The sequence below is a fragment of the Lepidochelys olivacea genome (assembly GCF_965140295.1).
Source record: "Lepidochelys olivacea isolate rLepOli2 genome assembly, chromosome: 10".
In the NCBI taxonomy this organism is placed as follows: Eukaryota; Metazoa; Chordata; order Testudines; family Cheloniidae; genus Lepidochelys; species Lepidochelys olivacea.
The window spans coordinates 69,677,087-69,700,963 of NC_140420.1; the positions used below are offsets into that span (position 1 = coordinate 69,677,087).

A 23,877-nucleotide genomic window follows, 5' to 3' on the forward strand; every position below is an offset into this window, starting at 1 on the left:
ATCCTGCAGCGGGGGCCTGGGTGCTGGGGATCCCCCTGGGTAGGGGGAAGCAGAAACCGATCCGGCAGCGGGGGCCTGGGCGCTGGGGATCCCCCTGGGCAGGGGGAAGCAGAGACCGATCCGGCAGCGGGGGCCTGGGCGCTGGCGATCCCGGTGAGATCTCTAGCGATCAGGGCCCCTGGCCTGGCTGCAGCCCCCTGAGCAGCAGGCCTCGGGGCAGCGGGCGCTGCGGGGCGGGGAGCGGCGCGCAGAGCTGCGAGCGCCCGGGGGCTCATTCTGCGCACGGAGAGCCAAGGGGCGGGACCCGGCCCGGCTGGCGACTCCGGCGAGATGGCAGCGCCGCTGCGAGCCGCCAAACAAGCGCTGCGAGCGGAGCTGAAGCGGCGGCTGAGGGGGCTGAGCGAGGCGGAGAAGCAGCGCCAGTCCCGCCTGCTGAGCCGCAAGGTGGGTGCCCGGCGGGCTGAGGAGCGGCCCGGGGCCAGGACCCTGCCTCGCTGCCCTGCAGCTGGGCCTCCCCCGGCCTCTGCCCGGCCCTAGGACTAGCAGCAGCAAGCGGGTGAGGTCGGTGGCTCACGGGCTTCCCGCGTTTGCGGGGCAGGGACGGAGGCCCCGCCTGCGCCCTTCTCAGCCCTGATCGCCTTCGGGGCCCGCGGGGTCCAGCGTGCCCCGATACCAGCCGCAGGCCCTACCCACCGCTCCTGCCCTGAGCGGGCCCCGCGAGTCCTCCGGGCCAGGCCCGCGCTGGGCCAGCCTTGCTTCGGGGCCCCTTCCCCGCGCCCCAGGTGCAGATGAGCCTCACGCTGCCTGAATCTGCTGCAGGACTGCCCCCCCCCCCCCCCCTCCCTTAAACCTCTGCTCTCCACTCCTGCCTCCAGACCTGTGTCCCACAGGGGAGATGATCTCCAGACCTCTCTCCCCCCCGTTCATATCCCACCCAAAATATATATTTCTTCCTCCACGCCTACAAGTTGCGAGTTCATAATATTAAAATAATGTAGAACCTTTAAATCAGCTCCTCTGGATTTTCCAGTGCAGCCTGTTAACTATGGGCCTGGTTAGAATAATGATGTATTTCTTTAATAATAATAATTAATAATAAAAGGTAGCTAAGCTAGCACGTGTTCTAACACGTTTTTAAACACTACTGTAGTGAGGGGAGCGTGCATAGAGTTCACCTCAACTAATTAACACACATTAAAATACAACTTGCCCTGTCTCCCTTAGGGTTTAAAAACCTGTCAGCTAACATATTCTAAATATACACCTTTTATTCCAGTGTGGACAAGCCCATAGCCTCTCTTCTACTGAGAGTTCTTTCGACTGATTGCTGCTGTTTGTGCCTTGAACAGTACCAACTAAACTGATGCTGCTAAATGCATAATTTAAAACCAATGAGAAGCTCAGAAGCTTTACAACAGGCCTTTAAATGAATTTGGGCTGAGTTGTGAGGCCCTGATAATGCAAACATTTGTGGGTGTCCTCAACTTTACTACTGTGAATAGTCCTATTACTTTAAGGGACTGCTATTCATGATGGTAAAGTTAAACTATGTGTGTGTATGTTTACAGGATCAGGGCCCAAGTTTGTAAAGAAACCCAAAAGCAATGACATTTCACATGGTTTCAGGTTCTGTTGTGTATGTTTTATTCAGCTCTAAATTAATAGGCTGTGCCTAGCAATATTTATAAATAAACATCTAGCATGTGCTGAAATGATTTCTCTCATCTTGGCTTTTATTTTTAACTCTATCTGTACTTTCCACGTTTTTCTCTGTGTAATTTTATTGCTAATGTTATCATTTAAAAGCTATCATATTATACTTACACAAATAATATGCTAACACAGCATGCTAATAGTTTGTATTTTTCAAATACCCAGTGCATATGGATTAACAAAGTTGTTTTATAGATATTTTATTGTTTTAATAAACCGCATACAATTTTATTTTAAAGTTGCTGCATGTAGTCAAACACAGGAATTCTGGGGGAATCACATTTGTATTGTGTCTTTCAGTCAAAGGATCTCAAAGCACTTTATAGACTCCAATTAGCACCAATTGCTTCCACCTCTGGAGTACAATGTGACAGCACACAAACATTATGTAAGAAGTATAGATTTCTACCAAGTCTGAGAAAGTGGAACTTAAATAGGTTTCTCTCTCTGGGAATCCTATTCTTACAATATTTAATATAAAACATAATTTAACATGAAAATATAATTCTGAGTGAACCTCAAGTGCTTAACTTGCAATCTTTGAATTTCTTTAGTAGGACAGTGTGCCCTTAGTTTTGTTGAGAAATGTACATAGCATTTCCTGCCATCTTTATAAATGGTTAATTCACGAAGGGTACAATTTTCAGCAGCACTTGGCACTTACCTAATTCTGGTCCTATTGAACTCAGTAGTAAATCTACCATTCGTATCAGTGGAGGCAGAGTTATGGCAGTGCTGAAAGGTTTTGAACATCCGACCTGGAAGTGATAAAGTTGGGTTCACCTAAAGGGAAGATACTGGACCACTGTCTAGTTTGCAACAGAATGTGGAAACTGACTATGGCCTGAGTCTGCAAACACACAAGTGTTTAACTTTACTGCCGTGAGTAGCATGTGTAAGAGTTTGCAAGGCCAGGGACTTAAATATTTGCAAAATATACAGTGAAAATCTAAATGCAAAGCTCTTTTCAAACAGATTTGAAGTGGTAAATGGAGATAAAGGAATTACCTTCATTATCAGGAGACAAGTGTAGTGGGCATCGAGAAATGTTTGAAAATGTGGAGAAAACATCTTGAGCAAAGGCTGAAAAATTAACTTCATAACAGATGATAGGAATTGCAGCTGAGAAGGATAAAAGAGACTTGGCTACTTTACTTAGAACTTGAAGAATGCCTTTACGTAAATTCCCGTCTTCGAAAGATCTTAAATTCAAATTGGAATAGCTGCACTAGGCTGACCTTCTTACTAGTTTTTAATTAGCTACTGCATGACTGCGCTTGCTTAATGTTTGTGTTCCTGATTAAAGTCATGCTGTTTGCATGCTCTGATTCTGCAGTAATAGTCATCAGCTAATGTACAAAGGTCAAAGCATTTTCTCTTTGGAAACTTCTGGGGTGTGACAGGAGCTACTGTCTGGGCCAGGGAGACATCTTCAGGCTGTTGGTACTAATGTGAATGACTGTCTGATTGTATTTGTCTTCAAGGGCACAAAGTAACTGCACAATGCATTGATCGCACTATGAATTTTCTACACTGTGGAAGGGGAGGAATAGGTGGAAGAGGGAACCTGAAGAGAGAGAGAGAGAGGAAAAGCGTGGAATGGGATAGTTATTTTTAAAAAAAGGCAATAAAGAGATACAGTTGATTTAGTTTTTATATATAACACACACAGAAAGGGGGGAATAGCCAAATGTAAGAGATGTAGTCAGAGGTGAGGGAGAAAAATTAAGCAAAGGTTAAAAACAGATGCAAGTAGAAAAAGGAATATAGGTGAGAATTAAAGAACTATAAAAAAAGGAAAGTGACAAGGTCAAAGCGTAGAAAGGCAATTAGCCCAGGATTATACAAACACACAAAAGATAATTCTAATTCTGGTATGAATACTCCAGTCCCATTAAATAAGACTAAATTAATAAATGTAGCCCCTATATTGCCCTGCACTTTGCCATTTGCACCACTATAGAGTTGAGTGCAAATCACTTTCAAATCAGAATGGAAGCATATTACACTTTCTTTGTACTGTTGTAAGTGATGACACAAGGTGCAGGGCAATCAGGACCCTGGCCTTAAAAACCCTTTTTTAAAATTTCAGTGTGGTTCAGGAGGGTGTTATACAAGATCTGAAACTTTTTACATTTTATCATGCACACCACATATGCAATTTCTAATTCTCTTCCCTTGTCCAGCTTTTTGGTTTAGAGGGCCGCTTTTAGATCAAACATTCCCTAGATCATCTAGAAGAGCGGGCAGCAGTAAGACTGCCTATCAGCAGAAGCATTTAGGAAAACACTTTTGGGACCTCAAACTCCTGTACAGAGGTCAGTTCAGGCTAAAGAACTAAGGGCCTGATCTCACAAGACATTGAGCCTCAGTTTATTTTCCTAGGTAGGCAGGAGGAAACAACTTTTGCCTGAGCTAAAGCTTTTCGCTAGTGTTTTCTTTTTGAGTTTTGGACATTGACACTGTCATTGACGTACTTCTCACCTGTCAAGACCCACATGTGGGACAAAATGTATGACTTAAAACATAAATGAGAAATACAGACACTTTCTCTGCTCTGTGGACTAGCATCTCCCCATCCCATGCACTTTTTTCTGCAGTGATGTTGTTTGTCTGAACATGCTTATACTACACACTTTAAAAATACATAAAATACAAATGGTTGTAGGATCAGCAAAATACGCTGAACACTGGTCCTGTGCCAGTGACAAGAGGGAAATGTTCCATCCATGAATTATCGCACAAATGCTGTCCCAAAACTATGTTGCTATATCCTCAGTAATGCTAATATGGTTTATAAACTGAGTATATAAAATAATCTATGTTAATTTCACTTTTAGTAAACAGAGGGGTGGAGGGGGAAAAGTTTTCCTGATATGAAACATTAAAGAGGGAGTTTATATTTTCAAACTTTTCACAGAGAATATTGCTCAAACCTGATTTTTTAAGTAAAAAAAATAAGTGGATCTTTTCATAAGCTTTTAAACCTCATTGCAATAATTTCCCATGTAGGTGATTGGGCATTCCAAGTACCAAGAGTCCCAAAGAATTGCAGTCTTTCTGAGTATGCAAGACGAAATCGAGACAGAAGAAATCATTAAGGACATATTTCAGAGAGGGAAGGAGTGTTTCATTCCACGGTACAAGCCCCAGAGCAGTCACATGGATATGGTCAAGTTAACTTCCGCTGAAGAAATTTGTTCACTTCCTTTGACATCTTGGAACATTCATCAGCCTTGTGATAATGATGTAAGGGAAGAAGCGTTGTCTGTGGGTAAGTGTTTCCTTCTTTCTGATGCTGAATCTCGGGTGATGCCTACACTAGAGAGCTTACTCCAGCCCTCACAACTGGCAGTAGCTCTCCCGCTGACATAGCGCTGTCCGCACTGGCGCTTAAATTGGCGTAAGTTATGTTGCTCAAGGGGGTAGCTAATTCAATCTCTGAGTGACACAATTTATGATGATTTAAGCTGTAGTGTAGCCATAGCCTCAGACTCAATGAGCAGGAGTTGCCTTGGGTCAATAAGAAGCTATTAGAAGGGAAGGACAGTGTGTTAGAATGCACTCTGGTTCCTGATATCCTAATTTCTGGAAGTTTTAGGCTGGACTGTAGGAATTTTTATAGAATCTTGGATCCTAAATGTTGTTGTGTGTCGATGTATCCTAGTGTCTTCGCAGAGCCTGCAGAACAGCTTTCAGGATTAAGTTCTTAGACTGCAAAATAAAAGCACTTTCTACTAGAGCTGGGTGAATATTTCAAATTATTTTGGGTCATTATTCATTCACATTTTCATTTGTTTGTTCATTTCAGCCTCAGGCTCTTGGCACTTTACAAGATCTAAAAGTTAGTCTGTTTTATAAGTCAATATAAAAATTCTAGTCTGTAGAAAACTAATTTTACTGCCATTTGACCTCCAAATCAAACCCCACCACATCCAGCTCTTCAATCCAACCCTCTCCAACTGCCCACAAATTATAAACAAACTTGCTTTGCCTTTGTTCACATTCCTTCTTTGTTTGCTTTCTGCAAATATTCCAGTGAACATCTTCACTGGCAGAAACATTTAAGAATATTAATGGAAAGCAAATGCTGAATTCATGTGAGAAACCTGATTCTGAGGGTATGTTTACAGTGGTGAGTTTCTGCGCAACAAGTTACGCCACTTTTATTAAAGCGCAGGAATTAAACCACTGTTGCGTGTCCACACTGTGCTCCTTGTGATGGTGGGGCCCATCCACATTAGCAGCTCTTGCATTGTGCAACTGTGCAACTGGCCGCAGGGTGCTTTGGGAAGGGTTTGCAATGCCTCATGGGGCAGGCACAGTGTCACATGATATTGGTTTCCCAACCACATTGTTCCATGGGCATCCTACTATGTTGCCAGGTGCTTTTCAAGGGCAGTCAGAAACAGAGCCTTGAAAGTGGAGGGATGCATGCCTTCACGGCAGCTGGCCGAGTTCAAAACAATGAGCAGAGCGGTCACTTGAGGGATTATGGGACACTTCCGGAGGCCAGTTGATTGCTTTCTGTGCTGTAATGTGTTTACACTGCCAATACAACGCTAGAGCCTCTGTGCTATAAGGCTTCCGACTCTTGTCAAGGTGTTTTTTTTGCAACGCTGCAACTGAGGAGTTTCTGCGCACAAAGTGGCTTGGCAGTATGTACACCTCGGGAGTTACACCACAGAAAGCTGCTTTACTGCACAGAAACTTGCCAGTGTAGACAAGGCCTGAGAGTTGCTCACCTATACAGAGACTTACCAGATTGCACACACTGGGTGAAGTTGCCAACAGCTCCTGTAAGTTGGATACTGCAGCAATTCAAACCAATTCAGTTTAACTGGATTTTAAATGTTTATTATTAGCATGTTCTTTTCCCAGAAGCATTAGTTTTCTTTCATGGGAATTCTCTTTAGTCATTTAGTGTTATCAGCATTAGCACCAGTATTAAGTCTCCATCTATTAGCATATTCACTTTATTTTGCTTCAGTTGATTGACTTGTTAATTTCTTCTCTTTTGTCCATCCTTCTCACTTTAGAATTCTCTATATTCACGTTAGATGGCAGGTGATTTCATTTGCCTCCTATGGTCATTCTTTCTTTCCCCTGTATCCAGCATTTTTTTTGTTACTTCCTTTCCTGTTGTCTGTCTTGCATGAAATTCTGTAAATTATTAATCAGCAGGTTTGAGGCCTTTGAAAGGTGGCTTTTAAAATGTCTAACATTTTATTTAGTTAAGCTTAGTTCAGCCATAAGAAACAACTTACTACATGTGAACTATGGTTAGTTGCATTTAACAAGCCTAAGTTAGAGATCAAAATGAGAAAACAGGAGAATCATAGGGCAAAACTCAACTACAGTTGGGAGGAGGAGAATGGCAAGGAGGGGTAATGTAGGGACCACTGTAGCTCTTGTGCACTGTGGAAGGAGCCTGGCACAGAAGTCTGCAATAGGGCATCCCGGGGAGGCAAGTTTACATGGATCCTGTACCTCCCACTTCAGGTAGTGCCAGAAGGGCTGGAATAGCAGCTAAAGCTGGACAGAGTTTTTCAAATTTGAATGTTTTGATGGAAGTTTGAATTAAAAAAAGAATTAGGAAAAAATGTTCCCAAGTTTCAGCTCTCTGTAATAATGACTTGTGTGTGTGTGCGTGCGTACATGGCAAAACATGTTTTGGTCCTGGGTTAAGGGGGTGGAGTTTTCTTCCTCAATCTTCATGTATGGAACCTTATTATTATCTATTTGTGGTATCTTTAGATGAGTTCAGAGGTTATCCTGTTCAGAGACTGGAAATGCAGACCTCCTTCCTCTTCCCCTGAATAGCTTTTGAAAGGTTAGAAAGTGCATTTAGGGTCTTTGAGGCTATTGCATGATGAGACACGAAGTAGACAGACTATTCCTAACAGAAAAACATACAGAACCTGTGCAAAAAGTTGTTGCCATATTTTTATTATGGGTGTTGCCATATTTATTAAACTTTGGTCCATTTGCAGGAATGCCAAACTGCTTTGTTACCACCCTTATCATCCATTGTAATTATGAATGTCTGACTCCTTTATCAACATGATCTGATCAAATACTGTAGTGATGCATGGTATTTACATTGTTATAAGTAGACAACATGGTGTTTTCATAGTAAAGTTCCCATTGCTTGCATATATTGCAATTTATTTTCCATGAAATATCTTGCAGGTACAGCAATAAGTTATGTCACCACTGACTATATTCATTTATACATGACAAAACACAAAGCTCAGATCTAGACTGTCCGTAAAACTTTGCTTCTCACAAGTCTTACTCTTAAGGAGGATAGCTCACTATCTATTCTGTGCATGGTGTTGTTAAACCTTGGGTATGCATTCCAGGTTCTAACACAGAGGTGGGCAAACTACGGCCCATGGGACCGTTCTGCCCGGCACTTGAGCTCCTGGCCGGGGAGGCTAGCCCTCAGCCCCTCTCCTGCTGTTCCCCCTCCCCCACAGCCTCAGCTCACCATGCTGCCACTTTGGGTGGCGGGGCTGTGAGCTTCTGCTGGGCAGCGCGGCTGCGAGAGCCGCCGGCCTGCCCTGGTGCTCTAGACTGCGTGGCAGTGTGGCTGGCTCCAGCCAGGCAGCACGGCTGCCAGTTCTGGTGCTCTGAGTGGCATGGTAAGGAGGCGGGGAGCAGGGGGTTGGATAAGGGGCAGGGGGTTCCGGGGGGCAGTCAGGGGAGAGGGAGCAAGGAGCGGTTGGATAGGTGTGGGAGTTCCAGTGGGCCTGTCAGGGGGCGGGGGTCTGGATAGGGGTTGGAGCAGTCAGGGGACAGGGAGCAGGGAGGGGTTGGATAGGGGGTGAGGTCCCAGGGGCAGGGGGTCCTGGGAGGCGGCAGTCAGGGGACAAGGGGCGGGGGGTTGGATGGGGTGGGGATTCTGAGGGGGGCAGTCAGGGGGCGGGAAGTGCGAGAGGGTGGATAGGGAGCGGGGGCCAGGCTGTTTGGGGAGGCACAGCCTTCCCTACCTAGCCCTCCTTACAGTTTCGGAACCCCGATGTGGCCCTCAGGCCAAAATGTTTGCCCACCCCTGTTCTAACAGATGGATAGTCCCTTTAATTATAGTCCTTTCTCTGTTAGATCAGGATTGTCCATTTTCATTTTGGCTGTGCACAGCATTACGCACATTATTGATGTAAAAATAGATCAAGACAATTTCTCTAAGAGGAAGTCTTTCATCCTCTCTACCATGTAAAAATGACACAGGTCATTTGTCGTTTACAATGTTGATTTCTGTTGGCCTTTCTAGATACACCGGACCCTCGCTAGAACGCGGGATTTGGGATCCATGCCAAGTACCGCGTTATAGCGGGGACTGCGTTAAAATGAAATTCCTGTGTACAGTAAATGTCACATCCATAAAGTATAGAAAACCTTAGAAAATAAACTACTTGAAGGAAACAATAAATGAGAAAAAAAGTGTTGCTTTATTCGAGATTTAAAGTAGACATTACAATAAACTAGTCTAGTTTTTCTTAAAAAAGTCGTTGAGTTGCTTTTGCTTCTTGCTGCTGTGCTGCTTCTGCTTAGCAAACTGCAAAAGGCTACGTAGCTGCATAATTTTTATAGGCTCAACGTCTTGCGTCTCGAACCATCTCAAAGCAGTCTCTAAGCCGGCTACAGTCGCAGTTGACGTTGGAACAACGTCCACTTCATCTTCCTCTTCTTCTTCCACATCGAAAGCCAATTCTTCAGCTTCTGGAATGTTGTTTGGTCGTACTGCCTGAAGAATTTGGTCATCCGTTAGACTTTCAGCAACAGGACAAAATTCTTCTGCTTCATCGGCGCCTCTTATCCAGGACTCAAATATTTTGTGGCAGAACAGTTACCCCGAGCGTGGACAGTTGCGGGCACAGCTCCTGCATCTACTCCATGTCTGTTCTTCCAACTTCCTCCTCTGTAAATCCCTTGAAGTCGAATTCCTCGTCAGACTGATCTGCTTTCTTCATTTTCTTCCAGGAGCGGGTGGCCAAACGACTCTCTCAGTCCCACCATCCAACAACGGTTTATTGTTTCAGCATGTAATAAATTCCAGGAATCACCGCTAATGTAAAAGAAGTCTTTTATAGTCAACTTCTTCAGAAAATCGGTGACAGACAACTCGCTTTCTATCATGTGTCGTACCAAGTTCCGTTGATAGTACAGCTTAAAAATGGCGATAACACCTTGATCAAGTGGCTGGATTTTGAAAGTTGTGTTTTTAGGTAAGTATACAACCCATATTTTACTGTCACAGGTTCTGAGTCTTTTGGCTGGAGGATGTGCTGGGCAGTTGTGTAGCAAAAGAACAGCCTTTTCTTCTAAGCATTTTGCCCGCAAATGCTTTCGCATAGAAGGGACAAATTTGGTGAAGAACCATTGTTCAGAAATCTCTCTTGTCATCCAGGAAGTTCTGGAGTTCTTGTACGAAAACGGCAGGCAATTCACATTTACGTGATGAAAGCACCAAGGCATGCAAGACTTTCCAATGCACAATGGTTTTAATTTATGCTTGCCTATTGCATTCACACAAAACAATAAAGTAAGGCGATCTTTTGCCTGTTTATATCCTTCTTTCTTATGTTCATCTGTTCCGACAACCAGGGTTTTATCGGGCAACATTTTATAATAAATTTCTGTTTCGTCTGCATTGTAAACCTGTTCCTCCGAGTAACCCTCTGCCTGTAAAATTTCCCTCAGTTTCACAGGGTACGATTGTGCATCGTCATCATCAGCAGAGCGTTTTTCTCCCGAAACTGCAATCTGAGAGATTTCGTGTCTTTTCTGAACTCGCCTTAAAATTGCTGAATTCACCATTAAGTTCCCAGTCGAATTTTTCCGCTTGTATGGCTTTTAGAAGACTAGAGATCAGAATGCCTTTCTGCTGTTCTTGCACAAACCACATGTACACCACAGAATCAAGATCGGCAGCATTCGATAAATGGGCTCGTTTTCTTTGAATGTGCTCTTCATCCAGGTTAGGAATGTAACTTCCGAGCTTGTTAGCATTCTTTAGTCATCCACGAAAGGTGGACTCGTTAATGCCAGTATCATGGCTAATCTTTGCCTGGGTTTCGCCATTTCTAAGTCGTTCGATAGCATCCAATTTCTCCTGCACTGAGTAAGCCTTCCTTTTGCCCGACATTTTTGACATCTTTCTAAAGATAAATACAGTACTGTACCTGTACATTTTTATTACATTACATTTGTATGGCATTCTAGGCCTACAGCAATCGTCTTAGGGCTTGTCTACACTACCGTGCGGGGTCGATCTAAGATACGCAAGTTCAGCTACGGGAATAGCTGATGCTCTCTTGTCAACTGCACTTACACTCCTCATTCTGGTGGTGTACTAGAGTCGACAGGAGAGCTCTCAGCGGTCAATTTATCGCGTCTATACTCAAAAAAAATTGTACTGTGCTTACTTAAAATTGGGATTCATGGCCGCGACTGCGTTATATCCGAATTTGCATTACGTAGACGCGCGTTCTAGTGAGGGTCCGGTGTACTAAGCAATAAAATGAGCGAAGGTGCAACAGTGGCAAAGTCAAAGTTCAGCCCCTTGTGAGTCTGCGTTATGATTCAGTCTTTAATTACATGATAACTTACTATTTTTAACACACAACTCCTGTCTAATTCAGTGCGCAGGATAGACTTGCTCTGGGGATGCATTAGGGTTGCGTAGAGCTGCTTACACCAGTTAGCATGATCTCTTTGAAAGGAAAATGGATACTTTCAATTTACAATTGCAGCAACCCACTGGTAAGTACTTTGAAATTGTTACTGAGGGAGCATTAGCCCCATTTCAAAGTTTGCCATTGGGAACTACCTTGTGGAAATATTTTTAGCTGGAAATACTCTGTTTTAGTCACCTTTTAAGTCCTACTATTTATTTATGTTGCACTCACTGCACGCAGGACTTTGGGAGCTATAGTCAGCTCAGAATTCTTAACAACTTAAAAATATATAGAGCCTTTAGTGTTGAGACATATGGATTGGCAATATGTTCTTGAGAGGATCACATGAAACATATGGCTACCAAAGAAAGCTGGCATTTTAAAAAAGATAAGAGGCTGAATTTTAAAAACAGTGCACCAGGAATAAGAGAACTTGGAAATATGAGACACATAAAGGAGTTTAGAAATAGAAAACAATATAAGAGGAAAATAGTATAACTGAAAGCAAAGTAAATGTCTTATATGTCACTTCAGACACATTAGTTGTTCAATAGCTATACATGAAAATATGATGGTAGCTTATAAAACTGTGTTAGGCATTCTGAAATAAGACACATTGCATACAATACTCTGGGGGTTACTGAGACAGACTGAAAGAAGATATGTTCTGAATGTCAGATGAATGGAATGTACATATGTTGGAAGCAATGATGTTAAATATTACTGCATAGTGGGAAAACAGAAGGCTCCAAACAAGATTTTAAAGTGATTGAGGGTACTAGTAGATTGTCTTCTCTTTGGGGAGACTTGATTAAAACTTACAGTACAATATATGTCAAGAGATAGATTATAATTTGAAATCTCTTTAGAATGGTCATAAAAAGAAAAGCTGAGACCATGGCATGAAACCAAATTGAAAATTGAATCTTAGCTCTTAATGTAATTTATTTTTTAATGAAATGATTTAAAGTTTGGATTGAACTTCTACTTGAAGACAATGAGCCATAGTGTATTGTTGCATAGGAAGAGTCAATTCAGTTCTAGTGAGTTGTTAACATTCTGGTGTTGACTTCTTTGGTGAAGAGATGATTCGTCCTCCCTTGTAACATAGGAATTGCCATCCTCGATAAAACCAGTGTTGCATCTTGTTCAGTAACCTGTTTCTGACAGTGTCTAATATCAAATACTTACTTCAGGGAAAGGTGCAAGAAATCCCTGAGTGTGTAGCTATGTAATAATGTGTCCATATTTTCTTTCTTTTCTTTTGCTCTCATCATTATTATAAGAATCTAATCCTTTTCGGAATTGTAGTTAGCTTTTTGTCTTAATCTTACCTTGTAGCAATGAGTTCCACAGGTTAATTATGTGCAATGTAAAAATATATTTCCTTGTATCAATTTTAAATTTTCTACCTTTCAATTTCATCAACTGGCCTACTGTCCTTGTATTATGAGAGGGTAACTATGACCACCTGATTTACCTTCTCTATACTATTAATTGTTCTTTTAAAGCTCTATCCTATCACCTTGTATTTGTTTCCTCTCTAAACTAAACCTTTCCAGTCTCTTTTCACAACCGTCTTCTCTGGGCCGCTGATATTTCTTCCACTGGTCTCTGAACCCCTTCTATTTCTGCTATCTCCTTTTAAAGAGAGGATGACCAGAATGGAATCCAGTATCTGAAGCAAAGGTATATGTAATTTGATTTATGTAATGGCTGTGTAATATTTTCAGTATTATTTCTTTTCTATTTCTGTATACACCCTAATGTTTGCTTTCTGACATCATCTGCCCACAGAGCAGTCCACATGGATGCCCAGGTCTTTTTCCTGAGTTGTTACAAAAACTACCCTCCATATCCTCTAGGTCCATAAAATACATTATTTGTTATAAGGTATGTCTACATTGGAGCTGGGAGTGAGCCTCCCAGCCTGGGTAGACAGACTTGCAGTAGCTTGGCTCGAGCTTTCCTAATGGGTAAGGCTGGAATAACACCTGTAGCCAAAACAGTACAGGTTTGAGACCCAGCCATGACAGCAGCCATGTCCCACTGGCCTTCTTTTGTTTTCCATCCTTTGGCTGAGTGATGGGGACTTCTACCACCTCCTAATATGACATTCCACCAGCTGGCTCTTGGACTGAGGACATGAGAGTCATACAGAGTTGCCTGCTGTTGATCTGGCTTCTTCACTAGCTTCTAGCACAGGGGTGGGCAAACTTGACCCAAGGGCCCCATCTGGGTATGGAAATTATATAGCAGGCCATGAATGCTCATGCAGCTGGGGGCTGGGGTGTGGGAGGGGGTGAGGGCTCCGGCTGGGGGTGCGGGCTCTGGGGTGGGACCAGAAATGAGGAGTTCAGGGTGCAGGAGGAGGCTCTGGGCTGGAGCAGGAGGTTGGGGTGCGGGCTCTGGGTGGGGCTGGGGTTGGGAGTGCAGGAGGGTGCTCCCGGGCTGGGACGGAGGGGTTTGGAGGGTGGGAGGGTGGATCAGGGCTGGGGAAGGAGTTTGGGGCACAGGAGGGGGTCAGGGGTGCAGGCTCCAGGTGGCGCTTACCTCAAGCAGCTCCTGGAAGCAGTGGCATGTCCCCACTCCAGCTCCTACGTTGAGGTGCTGCCCCGTCCGCAGGCGCTGCCCCTGCACCTCCCATTGGCCGCAGTTCCTAGCCAATGGGAGCTGCGGTGGCAGCGCTTGGGTTGGGGCAGCGTGTGGAGCCCCCTGGCTGCCCCTACATGCAGGAGCTGGAGGGAGGACATACTGCTGCTTCCAGGAGCTGTGCGGAACGGGGCAAGCTCCTGACCATGCTCCCCAGCTGGAGCGCCGGAGCGGGGAAAGCCCTGGACCCTGCTCCACAGCAAAAGCTCAAGAACTGGATTAAAACATCTAAAGGGCCGGATGCGGCCCCTGGGCCATAGTTTGCCCACCCCTGTTCTAGCAGCTACCTGAACCTGTTTAGTAACAATCAACACCCACTCCTCTGGATTTTTATGTGCACTTTTAGTTGTGCCCTTAGCTCTTCTTGTGCTCAGAAACACATATGATACTAAAGTCCCTTTTCCCTCACCACTTCTGCTTTCCCTTTCTTTGGAATGTAATAAATAAATGAACTGCTGAAGTACAAAAGCAGGTGGATTTCATTGGCATCATTCTGTAACGTTTTAAACTTCTTTACTCTGAACTCATTTTGTGTAGCCAGTAGAACATGAACAAAATATGGCTTAATTCTAACAGCATATCTAACCAACAGCGTGTTGCTGAAGTTCTAAAAGCATTTGGAATATTAAAGCTGTTCACTCTTGTAAAGTTCATTAACTGTTTGAAAGATTGCTGTTCCTTCTAATCACACTTAAGTGTTGTATCACTATTCTCTGTGCATAAAATGTCCTTGTTAATGTCTCTCACTCAGCAAAACAACCGAAAAGATTACTTTTTCTGTAATTAATTGAAGTGTAAAGGAAAGTGGAAATGGCATAGTAACAGGTTGTAAATACACTGTAAGTGGCTCTGAAGTGTTTTGTCTCAAAGAGGGCTAATTTTATTACAGTGTGAACAATACCACTGTTATTTTCTTGGTACTGTTTCCTAGATACAGAAGTCTTTCAAAAGCAAATAACGGGTTGGCATTTGTTCTGGATTATGGCCCGAGACATACATCAGAGTTTTAAGAGAAAAATTTGAACATGCGAGTATTACTTTCTACCTCCACGAGACTAAAGAGAGAGATTTTATCTTCATTGCTTTTATTCTACAGATTATTTTTGTTCATGACTTTTGGAGTAAATGTAGAGCAGGACTGGCAGCGTTGGAGCCTGGACCCCTCTCTTTGTCCACAGAGTAGAGACAGTATGGGCAATAGGAGTGGATATGTCTCCATGCTGCCCAAGAGTGTGCTTCAGCCTGGTCTTGGATGCACCATCTCTAGGGAGGGAAGATCTCCCTCCGTGGCCCATTTAATCCTCGTCCTCTTTGGTGAGATGACTAACAGTGGACCAGTTTGTAATACAGTTAACTCACAGGACCTCCTCATTATGTACACTGGGAAGTACCTTGGAGCCTGGAGAAGGAGGACTCCTCAGCGCCAGAGTGCGGGATGGTTCTCCTGCTGCTTCATAATGTGAGTAGGGATATAACTCTGCCTGAGCATCACATTCCGGTTCAACAATTCCAGCTTGTGCTGACTCTAGTTATTTTGAGTATTTGTGATGTGAAGACCCATCAAGCCAGCACTTTCGTGCTCTGAAGTGATGCAGTGATTTCCCTTTACCAGCAGGTGTCAGGATTCTACAGATTTAGTAGCGTGAGCTAGTGTCATTTTTGCTGTCTCCTGTAATTAAAATCTTGTTTAGGCATTGCAGTCACACACAGGGGAGAGCAAATGTTCCAACCTAATGTCTAAAATAATGAGCGATCACGGAGTAGGTGCTGGGATTCTAGGTGTGGTCTTTTTTATAAAGCTGGTCGTCTGTAAAAGGCTTGTGTGTAAGAAATTTAGTGGGAGAAAGCAGCCATTCTCAGAGTCATTGTGATGATAAAACATGTCTGACACAGATGGTAGTGGTGCAGTCACCTGCTGATTACATGCACAATAAACTTGCCATATAAACTTTCCTAACCTTTCTATCCTTGGACTAACTCTTTAGGGGAGTTATGTTTATGCATCAAAGAAGAAATTAATGGCTTACATCTTAATGGTTTATATTTCACAGACAATTTAGTTGGTCCAGCAATGGAGTAAAAATATTGATAGTAACACTGCATAATCTGTTATAAATAGTGGATAGTTTGGGGATTTTTTTTTATCTGTCATATTTCCATTTAGTCATTTTTATTGATTCTAAAGTGTACAGATAATAACAATACAGAGAAGCAGAATAATAAGATCTGAAAATGTCATGTACACTGGGGGCTTGTTCCCACATACAGCACTGCAGAGGTGCAGCAGCAGTACTTAATGAAGACGCTACCTATGCTTCTCCTGTCAGCATAGGTACTCCACCTCCCCAGAGGAAGTAGCTGTGTCAACAGTGAAGACCTCTTATCTACCTAGTGCTGTCTATACCAGGAGTTTGGTCGGTATAACTATGTCGCTCAGGGGTATGGATTTTTCACACCTCTGAGCGTGACAGTAATACAGAAATAAGTTTGCAGTGTAGACCAAGCCTAAAATCCTCATATTTTTATACTGTTTTACAAGTATAAGGTCCATCCTGGCATGAACACTTCAAATGCCAGTGCTGTTGCAAGTTTCTTTAAAGCAGAAGCTTTGTGACTAGCATTTGCTGATCTAACAAAAGGTATCAACATATTGCAAAGTTGCTCTTGCACAGATTTGTCCTCCTTTTGGCTCCTTAGCAAGTGCTCTGTATTTTGCTGTCTTAACTTTGCATTTTGACCCAGGTGCAACCCCTTAACGCCAGAAAGCTTTCACTATCTGTGTTTTTCCAGTCAAGTTATTCTAGCCTTTTTGCTCAGGAATAGGGATTATGGGAGCAAATAACTCACCTGTCAAAGAAGGAAGTATTAAGGCAGATAACTAGAGCCTTTCTAAGCAATTATTTCTTTGACTTTGGACTTGCAAAACCAGAGAGTGTTTTAAATGGCTTTAAGTGAGGAATGTGGCTTATATGCTTTGCTTACATAATATACTTTATGAAAATACTTCAAAGAACCACCCCAATTAAATTGCATTTCTCCTAGCAAATTCTGAAAAGGGGACGTACTAAACTTTAAACCTGAGCTGACATATAGCTTAAATCACAAGTGAAAGGCAGCATGTGATGGTTTCAGTCTGATCCCTGACGTACTCTTTTTCATATTGTGAAACCAGCTACAGTTTTGGCTCAAGTCTTAAAGTGATGCCACCAGAGGCCATGATTGTAAATGAAAGGATATTTATTGGTGAAGCTAGTAGGAATGTCTGTGGAATGCGGACATGTACTCCATACCTGGCTCCAGCCAGTGCTGTAAGCCTCTCCCATTCTTAGGTACTAAATGTACAATAATGTATTTTTTAAAAAGGGAATAAAAATGGAATGAGACTGTTTATTTGTATCTCAGGATATTGGAATAAAAGCTGAGCAAAGAGCATTATTGGTGTATTTTGCAACTTTATTAATGAAAGAATTACTGCCACTCATCTGTTTTAAACCTGTATGACTGATGGGGATCATGCAGTTTCTCAGGGAGAGGTGTAAATATTTTATTAAGCCATAGTTCAGCAGGACAAGTGTGAATTGTGAAGACTAATGTTTCATGCTGACACAAAACATTGACATGGATGAGTAGATGGATAAATGATGAATTGCTCAATACCTGTTTGTTGAGTCCACTGATGATTCTGTTTTCTGCAAAATATTTTATTCAGGTAATAACAAAAAATATTTAACTTACTCTGAGTCATTGTATTGGATGGATATACTTTTGGGGGATTTTAATGTATAAAGGGACAGTATTCCACTGGGATTTTTCTGAGTGAATGGTATTGCACAGAGAATATGTCAACACAGGTCACCACCACCTCTTGTGGACATGCACAAGGCATTGCCTGCAGTGTAACCAGTGTGATTCCACTGCTGGGGGGCAGGGGCTCCAAGGGAGCACATCTTGTGAGCTATGGAGCCCAGCTATGGAACTCCCTGTGCAGTGGGGACTTGGCAGTGAGGTGGGCCAAGGAAGCAGCTGTAGCAAGGACTGTGGACCTGCTGTGTTATGAATTCATTGGCCATCCCTGCTGCAGGAGGAGTGGTGCACAGTCACCACAGAGCCTGTTCTGGCCTTGAGGTCGGGAGCAGTGTTTCCGAAGCGGGAGCAGTGTTTCCGAAGCAGCAGCAGAATCATCCTGCACTGTGGTGGTAAGGAGCTCTTCTCCAGGCTCCAAAGAACTTCTCAGCATACAGTGCAGTGACTTGGGCTTTTGTGCTGGAGGAAGGGCTGGGCTGGAGTGCTTAAGAAAGAATTTTGGTTTTAGCCCTTTAAAACTCAGGATGCTGCTTAACATTATAAATAAATCAAGTGCCAATAAACTGATCAAGAGAGTACTGGGATTCACAGGGAGAGTAGAGGGAGGAATTAGTTATCTAGTATTTTCTACTCTGATAGGCCCCAATTCAGCAATGCATTTGAGTATGTACTTAAGTCCTAATAAAGTCATTGGGACTTAAGCGTGTGCTTTAGGGCCTGACCCACAGCCGATTGACTTCAGTGGTCTTCAGAAGGAGGCCCTTACTCACTAGGGATGGTTTGCTGAATTGGGGGTCTCACTATCTAGCATGAGGTTGCCAATTGTCCTTTTATTATAAGGGATATCCCTCGTTTAAATAGAAAACTGTCCATACTAAAAATCAGTATGGCATGCCTTTTATCTCATATTTCAACCAGGATCGTAGTACTGTCATACTGGTCCAGAGTGTTGCTCCAGCATCTGAAATCCAGCAAGGAGCAGCACTTCACTTTGCAAAGTGCTGCTGATTGGCAACTTGACGTGACGCCCCAGGTCACACCACCACTCAGATTTGGCCTACCACCCCTCTGTCTCCAGACCACCACTGCAAGTTACCCCTCGCATTGAAATCTGAAACCGTGTCCCTGAAGATTGTGGGCGTAGCTTCCTCCAGCTTCTGCCTTCCTCTAGTCCACACCCCACCCCTTCTTTCAGCAGCAGGCAAAGATCAGCCACTGCAGCCTCCAGCTCAGTTCCTGGTACTTGCCTGAGGTCCTGGGTTCTCTGCGGCACCCAATGCTGGAGAGAGAGAACCCCTAGGAAGGACTGGGGAGGAGATGGGACACACCCCTAGAGGCTCAAGGGAAGACTGAGGTCTGTGCCATATTTTTGATATACAGTGGTGGGAACCCTAATCTAGCCGTTCGTTTTGAATGGATACCCTTGAATTGATACCCTGGCATGTGTTGAATAAATGGTAGTCTCTCTTGGGACCTCATTCCAAAGAAATAAGTGGACATCAATAATTAGAATAATTAGCATCATTATTAATAAACAAAATAAATGCTGCCAAAGTGCCTGGAATACTGCATTGTTAAAAACATTCACTGCATATCACACATCTGGAGGGAAAGGCATTTAAATAGTCACCATTTAAAATTAGCTATGGTAGTTGATTTTTTCAAATAAAATCAGATCTGAAGTTTAGTCCCATAATACAAATCTGTTTGAGATTGTAAGGGAAGTATGGCAGTGAGAACTATAGAAATGTCTACATGAAAAGCAGCTTAAAATCCCCCCAGCAAATACCTAAAATGGCAGAAAAAGAATCAATGATTTTTCTCACGTAGGTAACTTGTTTGTTGTGTCTCGCATGTAGTTCATTATCTCAGCACAGCAAAGTGGAGACAGTGCGGAGCTATGCGGATTTACCCCAGCCGAGGATCTGGCCCTTTTTGCTTTAGGTTACTATTTCCAAGGAGGTGTGAATTTTTGCTGAGTGACGGGTATTGATTTTCAAGGGCTTGACTGTTTGTGTGAGCTAACATGAGTTATTAGATATGAATTTTCTTTCTGTTCAGGGGATTCTTTCTGCTTTTTAGCAGACTGGCTGGGGGAAGTTGAGATACGTAATTGCTGGTGTTTGTGTAATCACTTGCATTATTGGTAAATGTCAGCATAATTGGTTCTGGATGAATAACTTTTCCAAATAGCTTATTAATTGCAGCAAAGGGCAATGTTTTTGTCTCCTTTCTCATTAGATCAGGGCAGATTGATAAAACAATACATCTCCCACTGTTAAATGTGTATACTACAGGGCATGGGTTCCACACACAATGATTTGGGAAAGTGCAGCATAGCTATAGGTTTCCCACAGTCAGGGTCCTTCAAGTTTGCTCTCAGTACTGATTGCTTTAGCTGTTTTTATTTCCTCCCTACCATTTAGCCAGAAGGGCAGACAGATGGTTGTCTCTGAAACTGAGCCCTACAATTCTGGGACCATGTTCCCAGCTCAGGATTGTGGACTTGTTCCTGTTGATCTCAACATGCTCAGGATTAGGCCCTAAAGTGAGCAGGTTTCTCATTTACACCCGTCATCTCAGATAGTGCAACCTCTGCAATGACCAAGACTCTGATTTTGAATTCAAAGATTTCCACAAAAGCTCAGGACTTTTCTAAACTTCAGAGCTGAAGTATTAGTGTTATTAACAACTGCAGCAGCTGTGCTGGCCTCATCCCGACTATGCAGGGAAAAGGCCCCTCAGCCTAGCATCACTGCTACTTATCAAATTATTTATTTATTTAGATATACCATTATTCTTATCTATTTATTATCTATATTGTGGTAGCACCTAACAGCCCCACTTGTGGAGCTGGGCACCATTGTGCTAGGTGCTGTACAAACACAGAACAAAAAGACAGTCCCTGCCCTAAAGACCTTACATTAAAAAAGAATGCCCATACAAAAGCTCCCAGCACCCTGACAATAATTAAACTTGCAATAACCACCCAAAAGCATTAATACTAATATACAAATAAATTAACTTCATTAATCGAAGGTAGCAATTTACCTCAGTCAACAGAAGTACAGATACTCCAGAAAAGCCTCTCACCTTCCCCCAGTCATGCCCAGGCACATACCCAGGTCCTTCCCCCAAAACCCCACCAAACAAGTGGCTGAGCTAGGAAAATTTGTATCAAAGGTAGTCTGGGGCTAAGCTAGCATGGGAAAGCACAACACTGGAGACAAGTGAGTCTCTGAGCCAATGAAACTTCCAAATAAATGTCGGTAAACTTTGTGTGTGAATGAGGAATGATGTTAAGTGATAACCATGAGTGTGCCCTAATTGGCTCAAAAGGAAGTACCCCACTATTAAAGGGCACTCCTAGATTACTCACAACATTATTACCCATGGTTGGATCCTCCAATCCACAACAAATCATCTAAACTTCATCCCCTGGATGTTAGTACAAATGATGTCTTGGGTCAGGTGTTCAAAAGAGCTCTGCTTCCATTTAGGCACCAAAATAAGCAGCCAAGTTTTAGAAGATAGATTTTAAAGACAGGTTTCAGAGTTCAGCATCCTGTCTGAAAGAGCCATAGTGACAGCTACTAAGTACTGCTGGAAATCTGGCTCCATGTCTAGTGACTGTGTAGCACTTTGTGTATTTCCCGCTTCCATCCATTTGTCACAACTGGGCATGCTGTTGAATGGGTTTACCTTGGGTAAAATTTTGAAAAGCACATTGGTGATTTAGGAGGCTAAGTCTTGTTTTCAAAAGTGATTTAGGCAGTTAGGAGCCAAAGTTTCATTGAAAGTCAATGGGTTCCTAAATGACTAAGTAATTTTTGAAAATGATTCGTAGAATGGGATTTTCAAAAGTGCCTAAGCAAGGTAAAGTGCCTAACTCCAATGGACTTTCAATGGCACTTCTGCAAATCCAGTTGTAGTCCCCTAAGTCACTGAGTCCCAGATTCTCAAAGTTACCTCCTGACTCCCATTGAATATCTTTTAGGATCTGGGCCTTACATGTTTTTGAAAATGTTACCCATGTTTAAATGAATCTTGCGCTAAAATTTAGAGAGAGATTATTTTTAGAAGGAAATAAAGAATTTCAATATGTGATGAGGTGCATAGATAGAGCCTTTGTAAGCCGTTAGCCTTTAGTATTAGAACTTTCCCAAGCTAAGCAAGCCCTATCTCCAGCTGCTTTACCCGTTTCTGTGTTTTGTATGCCACCAGGATGGATATCTTTAATGTTAAAGGCAATTGAGTGTGTTAACTTTTGTTTCTATGCAATCAGAATAGAACTGTAGGCAGAAAGCAGTTAGAGTTTTTTCCCTGTTTGAAAAGTGAAGTTTTACAAAAAAATAAAATGTAGATATTTTTATTTCTGTGATCTGCCACCCAGCTGAGTTGCATAACTCGGAGATCAAAGAAACTTTTCATTCCCTGATGTTGGATAGGTTTTGAAAGCAGTCAGCAGTGAATGGTGTTGGAAAGGCAGGCACATAAACTGGTCTTCTGTTGCTTATGGTGTCCATTCTGTGGAGAGAGAATATCTTTCCAGGAGGATGGCTTAAACACAAAAGTAAATGATGCTCTCTGGGATCGATTCTCCATTGATCTGCAATCATTCACAGCTATGAAAGTGAGTGGCAAATGCTACCAAATCAATGTGTGATCGAGGGATTGAAAGCGCTGTATAACAAATAAATATTACACAAGCTGCAAGGCCCTTTGTGCGGATGCAAGAATTAGGGCTGTCAATTAATTGCAGTTAACTCACACAATTAACTAAAAAAAAGTAATCACAATTAATCACATTGTTAAACAATAGAATACCAATTGAAATTTATTTAATATATTGGATGTTTTTCTACATTTTCATAGATACTGTATTCTGTGTTTTAATTGAAATCAAATTGTATATTATTTTTGATGATAAATATTTGCACTGTAAAAATGATAACCTAAAGAAATAGTATTTTTCAATTCACCTCATATAAGTACTGTGGTGCAATCTCTTTGCTGTGAAAGTGCAATTTACAAATGAAAATTTTTGTTTTGTTACATAACTGCACTCAGAACAAAACAATGTAAACCTTCAGAGCCTACAAGTGCACTCAGTCCTACTTCTTGTTCAGCCAAGGTGTGGATCATGCTTTCAGAAGTCTTTTTTGAGCGACACACTCATGTGGAAACTACAAAACCTGAACAACCAAAAAAGAAAATCAGCCTTCTGCTGGTGGCATCTGACTCCGATAATGAAAATGAACATTCGTTGGTGTACACTGCTTTTGATTGTTATCAAGCAGAACCCGTCGTCATCATGTACACATGTCCCCTGAATGGTGGTTGAAGCATGAAGGGACATATGAATCTTTAGCACATCTGGCACTTGAGACGCCAGCTACAACAGTGCCATGAGAACACCTCTTCTCACTTTCAGGTGTCATTGTCAACAAGAAGCAGGCAGTGTTATCGCCTGCAAATATGAGCAAGCCTGTTTGTCTGAGCGATTGCCTGAACAAGAAGTAGGACTGGGTGGACTTGCAGGCTCTAAAATTTTACATTGTTTTATGTTTGAATTTAGTTTTTTGTACATAATTCTACATTTGTAAGTTCAACTTTCATGATAAAGAGATTGTACTACAGTACTTGTATTAGGTGAATTGAAAAATACTATTTCTTTTGTTTTTTTATGGTGCAAATACTTGTAATAAAAAATAAATATAAAGTGAGCACTAAACACTTTGTATTCTGTATTGTAATTGAAATCAATATATTTGAAAATGTAGAAAACATCCAAAAATATTTAAATAAATGGTATTCTATTATGGTTTAATGGTGCGATCATTTGCTTGACAGCCCTAACAAGAATATAAGCAGCACAAACGCTGTACTTCAGGAAAATGGTTAAAATGCCAAATGGCTGCTGTGAAAGGTGGAGACACTATCTGAGCTTTTTTAATGACAGGTTTCAGAGTAGCAGCCATGTTAGTCTGTATCCGCAAAAAGAAAAGGAGTACTTGTGGCATCT

General features: G+C 42.4%; 1 protein-coding gene across 1 annotated transcript in view; it reads left to right on the plus strand.

Annotated features, from left to right (window-relative positions):
• The first annotated feature begins 225 nt into the window (after positions 1-225).
• MTHFS (methenyltetrahydrofolate synthetase) overlaps positions 226-23,877 on the plus strand; it is a 31,559-nt gene continuing 7,907 nt past the window's right edge. The window contains exons 1-2 of the mRNA XM_084642238.1: positions 226-444; positions 4,726-4,987. Coding sequence (XP_084498364.1) covers positions 331-444; positions 4,726-4,987 — 376 coding nt within the window. The 5' untranslated portion in view covers positions 226-330. The remainder of the gene's footprint in view (positions 445-4,725; positions 4,988-23,877) is intronic.